The sequence below is a fragment of the Maylandia zebra genome, linkage group LG1 (genome assembly GCF_041146795.1).
Source record: "Maylandia zebra isolate NMK-2024a linkage group LG1, Mzebra_GT3a, whole genome shotgun sequence".
Taxonomy (NCBI): domain Eukaryota; kingdom Metazoa; phylum Chordata; class Actinopteri; order Cichliformes; family Cichlidae; genus Maylandia; species Maylandia zebra.
Window position 1 is genome coordinate 23,976,120 of NC_135167.1, and position 20,637 is coordinate 23,996,756.

At 40.3% G+C, this 20,637-nt stretch overlaps 2 protein-coding genes across 3 annotated transcripts; one reads left to right on the forward strand and one right to left on the reverse strand.

Annotated features, from left to right (window-relative positions):
- Positions 1–8,928: 8,928 nt before the first annotated feature.
- Positions 8,929–13,524, reverse strand: LOC101477234 (uncharacterized). Of its 2 annotated transcripts, XM_076883620.1 has the most exons (7): positions 13,385–13,524; positions 12,998–13,056; positions 10,770–10,860; positions 10,039–10,313; positions 9,876–9,934; positions 9,709–9,748; positions 8,929–9,606 (listed from the first exon to the last, which is right to left on the reverse strand). In XM_076883620.1, the coding sequence occupies exons 3-7, from the start codon at positions 10,856–10,858 to the stop codon at positions 9,482–9,484; spliced, it is 588 nt and encodes a 195-aa protein (XP_076739735.1). In that variant the 5' UTR covers positions 10,859–10,860; positions 12,998–13,056; positions 13,385–13,524; the 3' UTR covers positions 8,929–9,481. The 2 variants fall into 2 exon arrangements, with proteins under 2 accessions (XP_076739735.1, XP_076739733.1); XM_076883618.1 differs by lacking the exons at positions 12,998–13,056; positions 13,385–13,524 and adding an exon at positions 11,557–12,063.
- A 3,569-nt stretch (positions 13,525–17,093) lies between these two features.
- LOC101476950 (BTB/POZ domain-containing protein KCTD12) lies at positions 17,094–18,666 on the forward strand. Its single transcript, XM_004543316.6, has one exon. It carries the CDS (start codon positions 17,239–17,241, stop codon positions 18,034–18,036), a length of 798 nt encoding a protein of 265 aa, XP_004543373.1. The 5' UTR covers positions 17,094–17,238; the 3' UTR covers positions 18,037–18,666.
- Positions 18,667–20,637: the final 1,971 nt, after the last annotated feature.

The following is a 20,637-nucleotide window of genomic DNA, read 5'->3' on the forward strand; positions in this document are numbered from 1 at the left end:
ATTTTCCAAAAAACACGGTAATAACGACAGCCCGCTAGCATGCGCTACCAAAAATAGTGTTTTGTTGTGTATCTGACGGACGAAAGCTAAATCAGTTCCACACCACTGAAGTTGCAGCATTTTTCCGAACCAATTTCATTCAACGATCTACTTTCGCTCTTCTCATTCCGCGTCGCCGCCATGTGCGTATGTAAACAAAGGCACTGTGCATGCGCGTTTTACCCATATTCTATCACGATATTTCATTTTCTTATCATTGCCCAACATTACACCGGTATTATCGAGAACGGTATGATATAGCCCAGCCCTACCCTGGAGTGTGTCACTGGTTTATGTTAAATTGTTATTTCTCTTCTTCTTTCTTCTGTTTATTTTTCTACAGTTTATTTTCTATTCATTGCAACTGAGAAATAATACTTACCTCTTTAGCATTTATGGAGCCTCACTTCTTCAAAGGGATAGAAGGGATGATATCATTCATGAGGAAACATTTGACATATGTTTCATATATTCTATACCAACAAGTCTTTTACAGTAGAATAAATATGAACAGACAATCACTTTTTGGTACAGCACCGGTCCAGAGTCATTTTGCTATCCAGGCTGGGCTGGATCACCCAAAGGGCATGCTGGACACTTGCCCAGGGGGCCATGCACAGTTGGGGGCTCATCCAAGAGATTAATGACAAAAAGATCAGAATTATCTCAAATATTAGATGTTGAAAAACTATTATCAAAACATAGAGATATACTGTAATGTGTATTCCACATGCACCTTTCTGCCCTTCACTGCTGAGGCTGATGGTCTCCCTCAGAGTCAGCTTGCTAGTGGATATGATATTTCCAACATGAATGAAGCAGCCAAGACAGGAAACGGCAAAAATGGGGATGTGTAACTTTTATAAAACTGCCATTTTTATTCAGTCAATTCAGGATGAAAACATTGACATTGACATTACAGTTTCTGAGATCTTCTGTGTGATGACATGTGAGCTAATCCAGAGGTTAGCAACTCACAATATGACGTCAAAGTCTAACCAAATTTAAATGAAGGAGTCAGGCTGCCCTCATCAGTACACACCCTGCTGCACCTCACTACCATAGAAGCAAAAATCCAGGAAATATTTCTGTTTTACCTGCATTATTAGTTTATTTCTCACTTTTGTTTTTAACAAGAAAAAGGTGCCTTTTATTAGTGGACACATCCCAAATGTACTTTTTTGTGATAAAAGCTTCCTTTGTCCTACTTCATTGTTGTTTAAGCTCTCATCCAAGAGTGGGACTGTGGTACTGTCGGGAGGTGCTGAAATAAGGAAAAAGAGGAGGAAATCGTCAGGAGAGAAGACAGAGAGAGAATGAGAGAAGAAGAAGACGACAACGGCCATGTTCATGTACGAATATGTGCTAAAACTGACATTAAACATTATTTTCATTTTAAAGTACATGAAAAACACAGCGTTAATATTATTTAATATAGGGTACTTTAGAAGTTTTAGTTAAATACTACTGTTATGGTTTCATTTCATTCACGCTATTCTGTGTACATGTATGCACACATTGCAGTATGATATGTCTGATTACTGAAGAAAAAAGCAAAAACAAAAGAGTCTGATCCTCCAAACATGGTGGTTAGGGTTTCCTGTGTTTCTCTGTTTCTTCCTCTCTATGTGTTTGATTATTGTTTGGTTGAAATTGTTCTTAAACTCTGAAATATGAGAGTATATTCTTTAAAGGTGTATACCTTACAGGAGGCTGTAGGGGGAGCTGCTTATTCAGATGTTCTCATATTGCACAAAAGACTTATTGGCAGACATCTCTCCAATTATCACCAGGGGCCCGTTCTTCGTACCTCGCTAAGTAAGTTAGCTGGATTTGATTGTTGACGATTTCGCGTGATCTTGGATCGTTCGGTTCCCCGAAGCTCATCCTGGACTTGCTGTCATAGCAACAGATCCGTAAGCGTAAACCTGCTCGGGAGCAGGCTTACTTTATGTAAACAGGATTAGATCGCGGCCACTCAGGTATGTCCGCTCCATTTATATGAAAGCAACAGCGATATTTTACCACTGTTTTACCATAAATAAATATTATCAATATAACTAAAGATAATGCAGTACTTGATCCTTTTATTGATTTCACACAGATACATACAGGTCATTTCCTAAACAAAGGAAAATGTACTATTAACCCTCTTAATGTCCTCCCGATTTCCATACAATTTTGCTCCTCAGGGGTCAAAAATGTCCCCACTTCATTTGACTGTTTTTTAAAGTAAAAAGTATAAATTGTCAATCATTTCAGTGTTACATCTTAGTTTTACTTAAGACCAACACATTAAAACAAAATTTACCCAACATTTTACATTTTAGGGCCACCAGACCTTTACAAAAAATACACCCTGTTTTTTAGCAAAAACAAATTGAGAAAATAAAATATTTAATTGTTTAGATAATTTTGACTATCTGACTAACTACAGAGTGCTGTATGTTGAACTTTAGTGAGAACTTTTTTTTTGAACCATTTAAATTTTTTAAATGGCAGCACATAATCACACTTGTGGTCCTCAGGGGTCAAAAATGTCCCCACTTCATTTGACTGTTTTTTAAAGTAAAAAGTATAAATTGTCAATCATTTCAGTGTTACATCTTAGTTTTACTTAAGACCAACACATTAACACATAATTTACCCAACATTTTACATTTTAGGGCCACCAGACCTTCTTTACAAAAAATACACCCTGTTTTTTAGCAAAAACAAATTGAGAAAATAAAATATTTAATTGTTTAGATAATTTTGACTATCTGAATAACTAGAGAGTGCTGTATGTTGAACTTTAGTGAGAAAGTTTTTTTTCAAGCGTTTATAAATTTTTAATGGCAGCACATAATCCAACTCATTGCCTGACAGTTTTCTATATTTTGGCATGGTAGGAACACCAGGGCATGAGTCTGAGTGAAGGCAAACTTTCATGAGGACAAAGGCGTGTCCATATTTGACCCAAGTGCAGGAGGAAGCTCAGGTTTATTCCTCTGCACTGGTCCCATCATGGACAGCTTTCTTTCTGCAGTTGCAGGCCAAGGGGCATATACAGTAAACAAGCTGTTACAGGTGATTGTTTTCTTTTGGAAACCTGCAATGTTAGGGACAACTCGCGTGTCCTGACTGCAGGACAGACTGTTTGTCATCGCACACTAGCATGTTCCATGTACAGCTGGACCTGCATCACATGCTGCCCATGTTTTTATCTCAAAGTTCCCTGGTTTACTTGGATGTTCTGTTGGAGGGGACAGAGTCCTCTGAAGAGGACTTGGTGCTCATACAGTCACATCAGTACCAGGATCTTATATCACAGCAGGAGAAACACCCACTTGTGTTTCAAGTCAAGTCAACACCAACACACACCATACACCTCAAATGGGAGCACGTTTGTGTCATGAACGATGATCATCTATTGTGTCTTTATCAAGAAATTATGTCCTTTTTGTGCTTCTATGATTAATCTTGTGTCACCTTTAAAACTTCTCTACCAGACTCAGGATGTCATAAACTGGCCGTAGCGACTCTACTGGATGCACGGCAGTAAGAATCAACACACCCACATATGCCTACAGCTGCATTCGGTCCATTTTTCTTCCTCTCTCGTTGTCCCTCCTTGTTCGTCATTGAGTTGGCTGTAGAGCAGGTCATCTGCTAATTGGATGGTTGTTGGTTCAATCTCTGTGTGCTCTAGTCTGGAGTTCTTACCAAGGTGTCCTTGGGCAAGTTACTGAACCCCAACTTGGTCTCTGATGCATCCATTGGCATGTGAACGTTAAAAAGCAGAATACAAGCAGAATACACTGTGTATAATGCTTTCAGTACTCGAGTAGAAAAGCCACTGAAGGAGTATGGGACCTGGCACATGTGCTTGGACTGTGGTAGATCATCTTTCTCTGAGGCACATGAGAGAGTCATGCATCGTCTGTCACTGGGAAGGTTAGAAGACCAGATCAGTGTTTCCTCACGTTACTGCAAATATTCCTCTGTCTCAGCTGACTCCTCTTTCCTGGTTGATTCTTTGTCTTCATCATGATTGAAATGGATGATGTGTAGTCCTCTGACACATCTTCTATTTCAGTTTCACATTCTGAAAATTCAAGAAACTTCAAGAAGCCCAGTCACTTTCTTTCCAAGCTCCTCAGACTACCATGTCCTGGATGCCTGAGAACCTACTTGAACATAGTTCAGATTCTTCATCACTTTTCTTCACTTCATAGCCTTCTTCCACTTCTGCAGGTGGCTGATGTGCTTTTTCAGAGAAAGGGTAGCATGTGCTCTAAATATTGACAATATTTTCTATATCTTCTAACCCTGGATCTTCCTGAACATTGATTCTCCCTCCTCATTATACTAGAGGACAATATGTGCTTTGTCCTACTGGTCTTTGCTTTGCACAACATGGTAAAAAAAAAAAGTATGCTCATCAAGGTATGCAAATCTCCAGTGCAATGGAGGCTTTGGAGCATACTTTCTGTGTATGTATTATTGTAGAGTCTACCTTACAATATGAAGCACTTTGATGCGGCTGTTGTTGTGATTTGGCGCTGTATAAATAAAATTTCATTGAATATAGAGCACCTGCCTCCTCATTTTGCTGCCTGTTGTTGTTGTTGTTGTGGTTGTTATGACCAGTGCTTGACCCCACACATCAGTGATCCAAGATCAAAGATGTTTGAAAGCAGTATGGTGTGAAAATACGGCTCTTTGCAACACTTTGTACTTTGGGGTCATTTTTGTCCACGAGGACCACAAGTGTTATAAAATCCAATAAAAACCCCATAAATAAATCAAATTACTTAAAACTTATTCCAATCATTCATAGTATAGTAATGAATAACTTCTGTTATTTTCAGACCATTTGATGAATAAAAAACACATTTTTGATAGCAAAAGATTTCTTTCGAGGACAAAAATGACCCGTGGACAAATCATTCTATTTCATGTATTTGATTATTTCAGATGTAATTCACAGTTCAGAGTAGTAATTGCAAATTACTTCGTGTAATTAAGATGAGAGACCACGGCTATAAAAGCGAAGGTGGATTTGGGAAGTCTGTCGCAGCCATGTCCTGTCCGTATACGCGAGCCACCCATTGTGGAAGGTGCAAGATTGATAAGGAGAGTTTTCAGAATTCAGCGTATATTGCGGGATAGACAGGATCCTTTAGCTCAGCGCGACAGTGTGCTCATAGAGAGATATCGATTTTCCCGTGAGGGTATTATTTACTTAACCAACTTGTTGACGAGGGGGTGCAGGACCACCACCTGTCTTTTTTTGCTCTGCCCTTTTCTTGGTTGCTGTTATAAACAAACAAACAGAGTATTCCAGGGTCTCTTTTCAAGAGACTAAAAGCAATATAAGTGATAAATATTACCATTCTGTAGAATATTCTTATATTTCACTTTTACTTGTTCCCATGTTCTAGTGGGTCCTGTTGTGGCTCTAATGTGAAAGAGGATATAATGTAATATGATATAATAAATCTACCCTACCGCCTACTGGTGTTGGCCAGAGGGGCCGATGGCGTGATATGGCAGCCTGGCTTCTGCCAGTCTGCCCCAGGGCAGCTGTGGCTACAACCGTAGCTGCCTCCACCAGTGTGTGAATGTGAGAGTGAATGAATAGTGGTATTGTAAAGCGCTTTGGGTGCCTTGAAAAGCGCTATATAAATCCAATCCATTATTATTATTATTATTAAATTACTTACGAGTTTAATTTGTCAGCAACTTTCTGCCAGCCCTCTCTCCTTGCTTTTGCAGCCTTTGCGGTGTTCCCTTGCGTTTTAATTAAACTATGAAACTCCTGAAATCCCTCAATCAAGAGTTCTTGCTGCCGAAAAATACCGAGCCGAGCGCGCTCCTTCGACATTTTCGCCGACCAATCAGAGGGTTGCCGATCAATGTTTCTACTATCGATGCGTAGCCCCTTTTACGACACCCAGTGATCTCACATTACTTCATCCAGCTGTACTAATCGTCAACAACAGGTGTGTTCGAAGAACCGGAATAGCGAGCTCAAAGTTAGCGCGATGATTTGATCTTGGATGTAGTAAGCGAGGTACGAAGAACGGACCCCAGGATACAAGTTTGCATGTATCACTGGTTGACTTGGCTTCATAAGACAGTGCTGTCTCCTCCCAGCATCCACAGGCGGCTAGGAGGGTTGTAGTACACCAACCAGACGTCCTTCCACCTCCACCTCTTCAATTTGATAGCTTCAGGCTTGAGCCCACCATCTAATACTACGCATCTACAACAAAAGGGGGGATTATTTCTTTTTTACTGTAACATGAAAGTATGAAAATCATTTCCAAAAGGCTGTTAAGTAACCAGTATGCTGAAAGTTATGTCTCAGTGATAAATGTAATGATGAACAGAATCAACCATCTGAGATTTCCCTCATCCCTGGATGATTGATGCACAGGCTCTTTCATGTTCCCTTCTCAGGTTGCATCTGGATTTGTTTGACATCTGAAAAAAACAAACCAGAATTATGACTCATTAGTTTTGTGATTTAGAATATTTGTAGACTTTTGAACAAGTGTGCCCTCTAGTGGGCACTTTGGCTGAAGCTGTGTATGTGATGTATAAAAGTCAGATAAACCTGTAAATACCTTTAATTATCTGATACTGATTTTCAGTCAGTTGTTAATCAATAATGTAATTAATAATCAAAATTACTTCGTATAAGAAACAGTGAGTCCAGTGTAATTCATCTTTACCATTTGCAATCTGTTCTAAGAATGAGGCCTTGATGAAAATGATTACCTTCACATCATCTATGACAAAACAACAAAGGCATCATCCCTGTGTCTCCTTCACTGTAACAAAAACAGCAAGTAGGAAAGACTGAAGCCACTATCTCATTTATGCCACCTCACACAGATTTCTGTGGTTAGGAAGTTGTGTATTTAATCATCTGTAAATGTGTGGTAAGAGTGTGGTAAGATTAGTGATCACGTCCAAGCATCCGGTTATTTACTACATCAGAGTGCAAAGATTCACTGCTGTTAAGTCACTTCTGTAGTTGGCGTTGATGTCAAACATCTGCATGTGTTGTTGTTTTGATTCAGAAGTCGGGGCCTCTGCTTCTCTCCTCATTGATCTTTGAAGTAATGCATTTTCTGCCTGCATGTTTTTGCATAACATGGATTTTTTTTTTTTTGAAAAACTTCAAAAACAATTCATGTTTAATTTCATTTAAGTTTTTTTCTTTAAAAAAATGATTATGTCTTGTTTACAGTTTAATTGGTGGATCTGTGGGTGTGTCTTTGGAGCTTCAACGTGCCAGCTCAGTCTTTAAATGGTTAGTCTGTCACCTGCAAATTAATTTTGGTTTTAGGACATTTATTGTCACCTAGTTAATATTTGAAGAAACCCATAACTGCACTCTGTTTAAAAGCTGATTTCTATGTCATGTGAACTAGTCACATGAACTCCTGTTAACTTTATTTGTTGATGCTGAACTGCAGACGCACACTTTGACTCATATTGATACACTTTATTGGTATACTTTCCACTATTGTCGAGCGGCTTTACATAATATTCTTTGCACTACTGTACATGTATGTGTGTCTTTACTTGTATAAAGTTGTGTGTGACCCTAGTTTGTCCCTGTGCTCATGTTGGTTGTGTCTTTTCTTTCTCACCTTCTCTCAAGCTTACTTCTGCACCCTGATGCTCCTCAATCAGCTCTAATGGATCTTCTGGGTGAATGAGGCAAGTTGTGTAAAGCACTTTAAGTGTTTTTAGTAGAAGAGCACATGAAAGTTTACACAGCTGTGAGGTTGAGCTCTCCAACCACTTCCTAGAGAACATGACGGATACCATTAAAAAAGAATTTTCAGTGCCATGATTCGACTGTTACTGAGCCCCAAAAACAGAGCCAGATGGTGGGATTCGTGTTTTCAGTATTTGTTTTCAAAGTGCTGCTGGGAAGAGGGGGAGCTGGGTGGGTCTTCTTTGAGACGGGAGAGGTAAGATTTCCAGATGAGTTATATAGTAGCAGGTGTGTAGTTCTACAGAGAAGATAATATACAAAAGTTACTAAAGAGTAAACGCAGAGAAATGAAGACAAGAGACAGAGCCCATTTACTACCATGGCAGGAATACAAACTGGTGGAGATCTATCACCACAGCTCCTAAATGCACAGCCTCTTGATTTCAAACTACCTGCAGATGTGAGTGGATGAGCTAAAGGAAGCAACTCCACACAGAGGTGGAGACCAGAACAAAGCTGCCTCAGACCGTCCGATCTGGCCCAGTCCCTGACTTTCACTCATTTAGAATTTATACATATGACTCAAAAGTCATGCCAACTTACAGGAGGTGACACCATTAGTCAAGAAAAAGGAAAAGAAGCTTTGTTTTGAAATTAACAGAACTAAATAAAATGAGTGTAGAAGCTTGTTTCTGTTATCAATAAGTCCAAATTTGGGGTTATTAAATAAAAATTTCCAGTGAAATCTGCAAAATTCATCCATCCATCCATTTGCTACCGCTTATCCCTTTCAGGGTCGTGGGGGGTACTGGAGCCAATCCCAGCTGTCATGGGGCGAGGGGCGGGGTACACCCTGGACAGGTCGCCAGTCTGTCGCAGGGCTAACACACAAGGACAGACAACCATTCATACTCACATTCACTCGCACATTCACACCTAGTGGCAATTTGGATTATCCAATTAACCTATCCCCACAAACTGCATGTCTTTGGACGGTGGGAGGAAGCCGGAGTACCCGGAGGGAACCCACGCAGACACGGGGAGAACATGCAAACTCCACACAGAAAGACCCCGGCCTTATCACGCTTGTTTAATATACACTGACAATTAAGAATACCAAAAGACATGAAAAATTTCTTCTTCTTAAAATTTTATTCGTGTTTTAAAAATATCTCTAAATTTCCAGTGGAGACAATTTAGAGAATTTTTATGTTTTACAAGAAATTTAATTCAGTCCAAATGAGTTCCAATTGAGGGCCAATTCACAATAACACAGTGCTTAACAAAGTTAGTTGAACATCACCTAATGTAAGAATTTGGGGTGTTCTTATTTCTATGACAGGTGATGTAATAAATTTGTTAAGCACTGTATATGTAGAGTAAAAACCCTACAATATAAGAGAAGAAAAACCCCAACAATCAGATGATCCCCTTTGAGCAAGCACTTGGCAACAGTGGAGAGGAAAAACTCCCTTTTAACAGGAAGAAACCTCTGGCAGAGCCAGACTCAGGGAGGGGCAAGCCCTCTGCCACGGCTGGTTGGGGGTGAGGTGAATCAGACTGCAAACATCTTAATCAGACATGTCTTACCTGGTAGGATGGACATTCGCTTGAGGAAAAAAATGGATTAAATGGACATTTTTTCCCTCATACAATATTTAAATATGTGTTGCAGCCTGATTCACTTTCACATTTTTCCTCTCTTTTCTTTTAAAGATGGTTTCATGGGAATTTGGTTGTGCCAGCTTTCTTTGAACTCGAAAGCTGCGTAGACACGAATCCTCGCAATTGCCCCACTTGTTCAGTAGATGCAGCGTGATGTAGCGGATGAAATCTACACCGTGGTCCTGAGAGACAAAAAAAAGATGGTGATTATTATGAGGGAGGATATACAGATAGCAAAGTAAGAAAAGTCTATGTGCATGTGTCTAATGGTAGAGTGTACTCACGGGTATCCTGAATGTCTTGTACCTGCCTGTCCACCGAGTACTACAATTGAGAAGAGACCATTTACGTTTACGTAACAGCTTTATGACAATATTAAACTGGCATTATCTAAATAAATTTTCAGCAAAAAAGTACATTTCATATTATGAGCCTCATATGTTTTTCATACCTCACTCATGAACGGGGTGGAAAAGTCCATTTTCAGCCCTCTAATACTGAAAATCAATCCTGGTGCATGAAGAGAAACACAGAATAAAAGGAGAAGCTTAATCCAGAAGAAAAGCACATAGTACTAGAAAGACTGTAATTGTTTGTGGAAGGAGATCATTTACCAAAACACAAGGCCAGCATGAGGACCAAAAGTCCCAATGCCTTGATGGCTCTAAAGAGACCTCTGCTGCTGCCACTACTGTAGTCAATAAAATCATCAGTGGTGTAGTCCACAGTGTCACAGTCATCATAGTTGTAGTCCACAGTGTCACAGTCATCGTAGTTGTAGTCCACAGTGTCACAGTCATCGTAGTTGTAGTCCACAGTGTCACAGTCATCAGTGTTGTATTCAACTGTGTCTTGGTCGTTATTGTCAGGGACTGGACGGGGCTGTCGCCTTTTAAAAATTCAGAATAGAAAAAACAAAATCATGTAAGAAAAAATGTACATGGAGGAACAAATGGATTATGATTACAAAACATGCATCTATGTCGATCGTGGCTCAAGAGTTGGGAGTTCGCCTTGTAATCGGAAGGTTGCCGGTTCGAGCCCCGGCTTGGACAGTCTCGGTCGTTGTGTCCTTGGGCAAAACACTTCACCCGTTGCCTACTGGTGGTGGTCAGAGGGCCCGGTGGCGCCAGTGTCCGGCAGCCTCGCCTCTGTCAGTGCGCCTCAGGGTGGCTGTGGCTACAATGTAGCTGCCATCACCAGTGTGTGAATGGGTGGATGACTGGATATGTAAAGCACTTTGGGGTCCTTAGGGACTAGTAAAGCGCTATATAAATACAGGCCATTTACCATTTACCATTTATGTCAGTGGATGACAACAAAGAACATGTAGACCAGCACTAACCTGTGTAAAGTCACCTTGTAGGAGATTAACGGCTCTCCTTGGCTGCCGTAATAGCCATTAGACTGAAGTCTTTGGCTTCTTCTCAACATGGCTGTAAAATGAAAGGGAAACATGGGGTTAAGTGAGTCTCTAACACAAAGCTTATCAGACTTCATAACTATGATTTGAGCATGTTTCCATCAGAAGCAACTCTGTGCAAATCAGTGCAGATTCTCTTAGATATAAACTTCACGGTGCCAGCTTGTTTTGTTTTTAATGAACAGAATTATATTTGAATCACACCCATATATGAAATGCGCTCTTAATACAGAATTTTATTTTTCCAGCGTCATATTGTTATGATTCATATCATAGCAACAGATCACAACATTTTCTTGTTTTTCTTGCAAAAAATCTCTTTCAAATGTCAGTTTGTTTGTTCACAATGTAGTTTTTAAAATTCAGAAAAAGAGGAAATCACCACAGCGGTAAAGAAAAGCTCAAAGCAACTAAATGAATTTGGCCCAAAATCCTATCAAAAGGTTTTAAGAATTAAAAACTCTTTGTTTTTATAGTTAATATACAAAAGGAAATCAATTTTTATCAGACAAGCTGCGTCTAACAGGTAAGCAGTAAAATCACCTTTACAGTAGAATGTAGCTACTAAAAAGTGCTTTTCTGACATAATCAACTGGATATCATTTTTAAAATGTTTAGATTTGAAACACATATATTAAAAGTAAGATGTGAAGCCAAAACATACTCTGTTTTTGTACTTGCTGATTTTTAGTCTAAAGATTGCACTTACCTTCACTTAAAACGAAAGTTGAAGAAACTGAATCGCTAAGTGTGTTTTTCCGTAAATTTGGACGTTTAGCGCTTCTCACTGAACTCATCTGAACCAGAAAATTTAGGTGCAGAAGAAAAATTTCAAACCGCAGCTTTTTCAGCGACGTTACAAACAGACACATGCACAAATCGAATATAACGCACGCGCGTTCCATAAGAGCAGCACTTCGTGTGCGCACGCGCAAAGGTGTGAGCGTAGATCTGTTTTGTTTTTTTTTAATGAAATTTGCTCGAAATTTACCTTTCCTTCTCAGTCCCTTTATAAACACCGCATCATATTGTCAAAATTCATACAGCACAACACATGCGCTCACGAGCCCATGTGCAAAGGTGTGTTGCAGTGAATGAAGGAAACTTTTCCATATTCACTGTCACTAATTTGTTTGATTTTGCTGTGAGAAAATTGTGACGTATATGAGAATGAGGGAAGACCACGGTCATTTAAATACGGTATTAAAGTGTAATGAAACTGTTTCTCAGAGGGAAAGCGTGGTTTTAGGAGACTCGAGCCAAACGTTAGCGGGCATCATTCTAGCTTATAATCAACAACGGATCCAAAGGATCCGGGCTAGATGAGCTGGGAAGCGACCGATCCAAATCGGGTCCAGTCATGATCTGTTCCAAACTCGCTGTGCAAGTGGACTCCGATCCGGACCCGGGTCGCGGATCCGTTACAGAGCCTGTAATGTCTTATTTATTTTGGTAAAATACGTTACTTCTTTTAGGCCATCTAAAACATCTTTATTGTTGCAATTTCTGCTATCCTCTTTGCCAGATTACTCTTAAAAAACACTTTTTCTCATGGTTCTCCCTGTTTAGTTATAAGATTTTATGTTTCAAATTACCATAAAATCACAGCAGACAAAGGGTGAAAAAACAACAACATCTAAGCAAAGAGAAAGACTGCTTAGTCAGTCCAAATCAAAAGTTCAAGAGAAATGCTAGAGTCTAAAGCAAATAATCTTCTGTGTGAAGTTAGACAGGGAGTTCACTGAGCCCAGAAGATATGGGGAACAAGTCCAGGAAGGAATCAGTATCCGGCAGAGGTGTAGTTTCACATAAACACAAAGTGCAGTCAAATGGGTTACAGATTATGTTGAATCACTGTTAATATGATTGAGGAAAGGGTCAGAGATTTCAACAAATTCAAAAGTGTCAGCCAGATGATAGCGAACCTCTTCAATACACAAACGTGCAATCCTGTCACATAGCCAAACCCTAAACAAGGGGAGAGATGGTGATTGCAGGCTCTTTTAGCTACAATCATGCTGGCTTTCTGAAGGGGACGATGTTGTTATGTTTTAAAGAAATTTAATTCAGCCCAATTGAATTCATTTTAAGTAGGGGCAATTCACAATAACACTGTGCTTAACAAAATTAGCTTCATATGTTTTTCATACCTCACTCATGAACGGGGTGGGAAAGTCCATTTTCAGCCCTCCAGTACTGAAAATCAATCCTGGTGGATGAAGAGAAACACAGAATAAGAGATGAATAAGAGAATATGAGATGCTTAATCCAGAAGAAAGTGTTGTAGTCAACTGTGTCGGGGCCAGAAAGGGGCCAGAGATGTCACCTTTTGAAAATATACATGTGTATTGCAGTTGTTGAAGAAAACTTTTCTACAATCATTCCTGTGTCCCAAGTTAAGTGTGTTTCAAATATTAATAAATATTGTTCTTTTCATAAAATGTGGTTATATTTGTTCAAATATTTAGGGTACTTATATTAAAGATGATTACCCTACCACCCAGTCACCACTAAAGCATGGTGTTTAGCATTATTACCTCACAGCAAGAACGTCCTGGGTCAAATCCACCATCTAGCCAGAGCATTTCCGTGTGGTAAGCATATTCTTTGTACTCCAGGGTCCACAGTCCAAAGACATGCGGTTACTGGAATTAATGTTAATTTGTGAATGGTTCTGTGTTGGCCCTGAATTGCAATAGCAGAAGAAAATGGAAGAATTAATCGCGTCATCTAATTAGGCACATTCCTCAATCCTTCTTTATGGTGTTAGAATAAAAATCTGATTTTGGACATGTGGGTCTAACAGGACAAAGATGGTAGAAAGACGTAATAACTGCTGATGTAACTGCATCTAAACACCTTGAACCCATTTTGCTTAACCCCACAGCTACAATGAGCAAGAAAATCAAGATGAACCGCTTCTTCTCTAACTGTCCACTAGATGTCACTCTAGTCCAGAGTTTGAAACTGGCTTTAGAGAAAGTAGGGTGACAAAATGAAGCTTTTCCTGTAAAATCAAGAACTTTAAGAGCCAGGAAAGCTCATGTGCTCTCAGCAGCAAGAGCCGGACACTTAGAGAGCTGTATTCAAAAGTAGTAGTTTGTTTAGAAAGCTGATGGTAGAATTTCATGTTTTCATGTATGAAAACCTGAAATCTATGTTTCATGCTACATAACATTTATGTAAAACAAAATTTAGTGCAACATTATCTCAACTGGTCTTGATACTGTACATTATGTGCATCATATTTCTGAATCTTTGTGCTCTCTCTCAGATGTTGCTTATTCCCAAGAAACTTTATGACAACGGTTCTTTTCAGCAGCACAGGTTGATCTGAATCAGCAGTCTCTCCTATGAACAGTTTGTGTGTCAAACAAAATTCATTATCTGAGATAACAGACCAATTACATCTTCTTCTAAGACTATGTGCAATAGTGTCAGTGGTCGTCCTCTGAAGTAATAATGGAGGGTGGACTGAAATATGGATACAGCCTTCGGCATGCTTCGAGACTACATCAAAGAGGTCTTTGGTCCTAAGCTGAAATCAGTGCAGCGTTTGGGCTTATGTTGGTACATCATTTATATTGAATTCCTGCTTAATTCTACTTTTAGTCTGGTAGTGAACACACCAAGACCCCAGGCACAAATAAACTGTCTCATTTTGGAACCAATTCAAGGATCGTTCATCAATGTAGACCTTTCCTGTTTTGCTTCAATTTCTTAACTGGGGAGGTCTGTAGATAACTTTAAATTCTGCAGAGTCCAGAGGAGAAAGTTCTTCTATGACAAGAAATCTACAAACTACAGCCACAAGCACCACTCATTTGAACAATGCTTTTAATGAAATCATATTTTTTAAACATCAAATTTACATATAATAATTACAAGACATATTTAAATATATTAAAGTTACATTACATAGGCTTCCTGCAGATGAATCCAGCTCTTATGAAACTACAAAAGCTGTTGAACTTATTTTGTGAGTGCAGCTTTTGAGCCAACATCAACAAGAGGCCATTAATAAGCAAAAAACAGGAAAAACAAGTGCTTGGGCAGAAGCCTCGGGTCAAACTGTTTACAGTTATCGTAGCTTTTTGTAATCATGCCACTTACTTTATGTGACAGATTAAATAAAGTGTTATTAATACTGTTGAGCTCCATGTAAACATAATGGAGTCAGAGGGCTGTTGTAGATGTCATAATAACTTGTTCATAAAAACAACTTGTCTGCTGCTGGTTCTCAATGATGGGGTATGAAAACCACTGGAGCATGCGGTCCCAGCTAAGCATACTGCTTGCACATATAAAAATAAGTTTTATCCTGGCCTTTCTGAATGTTGTCAGAGATATCAAAACATTTTTAACTTACAATACTTAAAGCAGTGTGTGAGCTGCAAAGGCATTAGAGCAGGTGATCACAACATTCACCATTCATTCACCTGCACGATGCCTAAGGCAAATCTTGTAAGACATAATATTTTGTTTGCGTAGCGTTAATAAAATAAAAGGGTTTTTTAAAAAAATATTGCTTCCCTTTTATGTTTGAAAGATGATTAGCGTACACCGTTTTACAGGTCTACTGGAAGTTAAACAAGCATCTAAATATGCTGCTTTCTCTGCTTGGGATCAGTTGTAAAATCAGCGATACAAGCTGAAGGCAGGGGTGCTTCCAGACTTTTTTAAATTGGGCGGCATGGAAGAAGCAACAGAAATGGGGGTGAGGGAGTAGCAAATCAGAATATTTCATAAGAAATAAGATGGATTATTATTCTGCAAAGTGGAAATAGTATTTAGACTTATACTTGAAACATAAAATGTACAATTCTACTTAAGTAGCTTAATAATGCACAAGTTGTACATTCAAAATAGATTTAAAGTACTTAACGTAAACACACTCATTATACAGAATGACACTTTTTATCTTAAATGGTGCTATATGCGATTGATTGATCTGTAATCATGCAATTAATGTGCAAAAAGAATAAGCGACTAAAGCTTTAAAATAAATAAGGGGGGCATAAGGGTGTAAAAGCAGAAAGTAGCAAAACAGAAATAATTAAACTATGCACAAAGTACTGCTGAGTTGATGTACTCATTTCCATTCATACTGGCCCTACCCATGCTCTCATCCAACGGTGTTGGGCATCGTAAGATTAACAGTGTTATAGTCCAATCACACTGACGGGGTGGGGGTGGAAGGGTGTAGAGTTTTTCCTGATTATCACTACCCCTTCAAGGGTTAAAAAAATAACCGTGTGAAAGCGCCAAAAACTCAGTTTTTTTTTTTATAAAGCACTTTGTGATCTTTGTCTTGAAAGTTGCTATATAAATAAAACTTACTTACTTACTTTAAAAAAACTCAAAAAAGGCAGTCCCTGCAGACTTTTATGTTAAAACAGCAAACTTTAGAGCCAAATACACATGTTTACAGCCTGGTACAAATTGCACTTTTAAGTCTCTGTGCCAAATTCTCTACCTCAGATAACAGTATCAAGGTCTGAGTTGCATTAAGGCTTAAAATTTGCATTATTGGAGCCCTTGCCACTGACAAGTGCTGGACTCAACTGGACTGCTTCACTGTGTTTTTCATTTTGCTGCCTTTGGGCTTGTTATTATTATTTATTTTTTATGTATTGTAACTAAATATGTCAAATATACTAATTTGTGCTAACAGACAGTCTAAGAAGTCTGTACTGCAGCTTTGGTGTTACTTTGCAACAGCTGGCAAGTCTGAGCCTGTACCATGCACACTTGCAGCAAATCAAGCCTTCCAATGTTAACTGTTAGTATGCTTTACGCTTTCTTTCAAATACAGCCAGGCTTGGCTTCAACAAATCGAATCTGCCTCGGTGCTAAAATCGAGGCTTCAGAATGCAAGCCTACAGGCCAGTAGGGGGTTTAAAAGATGACTATACTGATCTTTATACACTCTAGGAGATTTCTGTATTTTACTCTGCTTCTTGACTTCTTGTTGCTTATCTTGGGTGGAAAACACTTGCAAAAAGGGTTTATCTCAAGTCATTCGCTCCCAGTTAAACAAAGAACAAGTAGAAAATAGAAGAAAAAAAACTTGTTGCTTCAGAGATTAAGATCGGTGTTAAACAAATAAACTGTGTCACTTTGCCCCCTGCTAGAATATCACAGATAGATATGAATCTAGGAAGTCGAGGCTTACATGCAGACCTTAAAAGCAGCATTCTGTTTTTTCAGAGCTTTCCGCCGAACAGTTAATGTCTCTGTTGGCCATCCTTTTCCTTCTCCTCCCACACAGCCAAACCAATATAAACATTTCTGTACAGTGAGGATACTCCCCAACTATCCTTCCTTGTTAGGTCGCCTAAAAGCGACACAGACAGACTGAGAGAGACAGAAGGGGGAGAGAGTGAGAGAGATGGCACTAACCGACAGCCAAAGTTCAACTTTTCCTGAGATAGTGGAGCTAAACGTGGGCGGCCAGGTGTATGTGACCCGTCTTGAAACTCTCACTGCGGTGCCCAACTCTCTCTTGTGGACCAAGTTCACTCAGAGCTCCCCGGCCGCCCTGCCGAAAGACAGCAAGGGCCGCTTCTTCTTCGACCGGGACGGCTTTCTCTTCCGGTACATTTTGGATTATCTACGGGACTCCGAGCTTTCCCTGCCGGAGTTTTTCAAAGAGAGGCGGAGGCTGCAGAAAGAAGCGGACTTTTTCCAGCTGCCCGAGCTGTCGAGGCGCCTGGCGACGGTGAGCAAAGACAGCTCGTACACGGAGGACAGCGGGGAGCCGGAGGAGGCTGAGCTCTGCAGCCCGGTCACCTCTTCTTCCTCGGACCGAACCCTGCGGTCCCCCGGAGCCACTTCCGGCTACATAACCATCGGCTACAGAGGCAGCTACACCATCGGGAGAGACATCCAGGCGGACGCCAAGTTCCGCAGGGTGGCCAGAATAACCGTGTGCAGCAAAATTTCGCTGGCTAAGGAGGTGTTTGGGGAAACCCTGAACGAAAGCCGCGACCCGGACAGACCACCTGACAAGTACACCTCCAGGTATTACCTCAAGTACAACTTTCTGGAGCAGGCGTTTGACCGGCTGGCCGAGGCTGGTTTCCACATGGTGGCCTGTAACTCCACCGGGACCTGCTCATACGGCAGTAATGACCCCGGAGAGGACAAGCTGTGGACCAGCTACACCGAGTATATCTTCTCCCGGTGAACTGGCAGGAGTGCGTACGGTTGACCCGGGGAGAAATGAATAGGTTACAAGGTTACAGTAGTTTCATTTCCATCCAAAAACTGTCGATTTGTCAACTTCGGTTTCTGTGTTCTCTGTTTCTGTGGCTCTCTGCTCTGTGCAGTTGGGTCAGGGTGCAGCTAGAATGAACTTTCTGCTATTTTCTTTGCTGGCTGCTTAACAAACAAAGACAGCGACCTTTCTGATGGCCCTGGGTCTTGGTTAGGGTATTTTTATGCTCCAGTTTGGCCTTCCTGATTTTCACAAAGCCTGCGTTGTTCTTAAGTAAATGTCATAAATTGCTCCATGGGACTGCAGACATGTTAGGAGCTCCTGTTTTTTCTCATCTTTAGTGATCTGGGCTGATATATTCTCGCTACTAGGCTATACTGCTGAACACCTTAACCATGCACATGCGCTGTAAATACTCTAATGCACCTCTTCTTGTGTTCTTCCTGTAACTCTCATGTCTATTTCGTGCATTGACAGTGAATTCCTTTCATGGGGTTTTTGTTTTTACTGGTTATGCTGAATTCCTTCAGACTGACTGTGCATACATTGCTGTAGATGTTTTCTCTGGTGCATCCAATAAAGTCTGACAGTGTAACAAGATTGAACTCCTCATCCTGTTAACTTAAGTGTATTACGTCTTCCAACCAAGGTTTCTTTCTCATCGGATCCACAGTATCAAAATAAATTGATAATTTTATCCAGCATCCTAATCATCTATAACATTACTTGCGAATACTTTTACAAGTGTGGGCACATCAAAGACCAAACACACCTCCCCTGCTGAGCGGGTGCTGACCTCGGTAGCCTGATACAAGAGGTTTGATGAAAACCGGACCCGAATAAGGTTGCAGCAGTATTGTTATTAACATTAAATGTGACGTGAACAAAGCACACTTTCAAAGGTCACTAAATGGAGAAGAGAGCGATGAGCTGTTGCACACTGCAGAATATCAGACGCAATCTCCCTCCGAGTCGTGTTTCCTGGAAAAGGCTGACATCACCGAACACGCGAGATGTGCTAAAATACAAAGATGGTGTCTTGATTTCAAACCCCATTATGAGTTATCTGATTTATGCAAACAAAACGCAATTTCAGCCCAATCGAATGATGCCACATTCTCATTTTTAAAGAGGTCCGTCAAGCACACCTCTAAAAATAATTTACTCTATGTTTAAGATTTCAGCTCCCTGGCTTCTCCTTTAGTGTTTAGTTTTGCTAAATGTGAATGAACCAGAACGAGAGCTTGTTCGCTGATCAGGCAGACCACAGCGTCCTTTCCAACACAGATGAGGTCTGTTATCTCCCCTAGGCAGGATGGGGGAGGGGGGGGGGGGGGGTGGTTCTGTTTGGCTGACAAGTACAGTAATCAAATGTCTGTTCCCTTGTGGGATCCTGAGGCACAAATCCAAGCTATCCCAGGATCCAGTCTAATACAAAAAAATCATTGTGTGGGCTGTATGAGAGTGTACTTGAATACAAATGTACTAAAAAAGGAAAAAACAGCAAAGCGAATCATCTGTCAGATGCCCACAAACATCGGAAACGGTTTACTGTACCTTATAATGGGTTTGTTCCTTAAATCTCCCTAAGCAAATATACATTAACACAAATAGGCACAAATTCTCTCTCTCTTTCATAAACACACACTCTCGCTTCTCCAACCTCCCACGCACTATTCTGCAACCAAGAAGCTTCATAAGAGCTCTAAGGATTGACAAGAAAGCTCGTATCTGTCGTCAGCTGATGCTGCCATCTGGACAGGAAAAGGGAAGGATAGACCGCGACTCTTCCTCTGGTGCTATCCCCAGAAACAGGACGTAGGACTCACTGTCGTCAAGCAAAATGAAACAAACACACAGCTTAGGATAATCAGACCCACATGTCTGCCCTTAAATTTGTTATTATGCAGAAACAATATGCTTGAAAAATGCTCTGAGAGGCAAATTACATCCTCTGCTTTGGACTGAAATCATATGAAAGAGTGAAAGCACGTACACACACACACACACACACACACGTTTAAAAGACTTGAATTTAAGCCATCTTTTTATGTTCTGAGACAATGGCGAGTTTCTTTGCCTAACAATTATTTCTGTTACTGAACTCTCGTTCTGTGTGTGTGTGTGTGTGGTCTGTGTCCTTGGTGATAAAACACCTCCAAAACACATTTCCCTCGACGCACACTAATTTGTCTCAGTAAGAAAACTTGGTCACCACACGCTAAAAATGTGCACGCACACTTATGAATACACACGGCGCAGGAGGGAGAAGCCAGCCAAATTAGCCAATTTGAGGAGCTGGAGATACAACAGGCATGCTGGCTTTTTTTCATATCAGCCTCTATGTGCTAAATCTTTCACACTTTATCACAGTGTCTACTTCTAGCTCGCTGTGACCTGCTCGTCTTTAATACTGCTTTCAGCTCCTCTGATATAGACACATCACACTGCTCGCACAGAGAGAACAACACATAAATTATTAATTCAAGCTGTGTTTGTCTTTGTTTAGATCTGGTGTGAGAACTTGTATAAAAAATGATCGCCCTCAGGTGCGTGTAAGACTATTTTCCT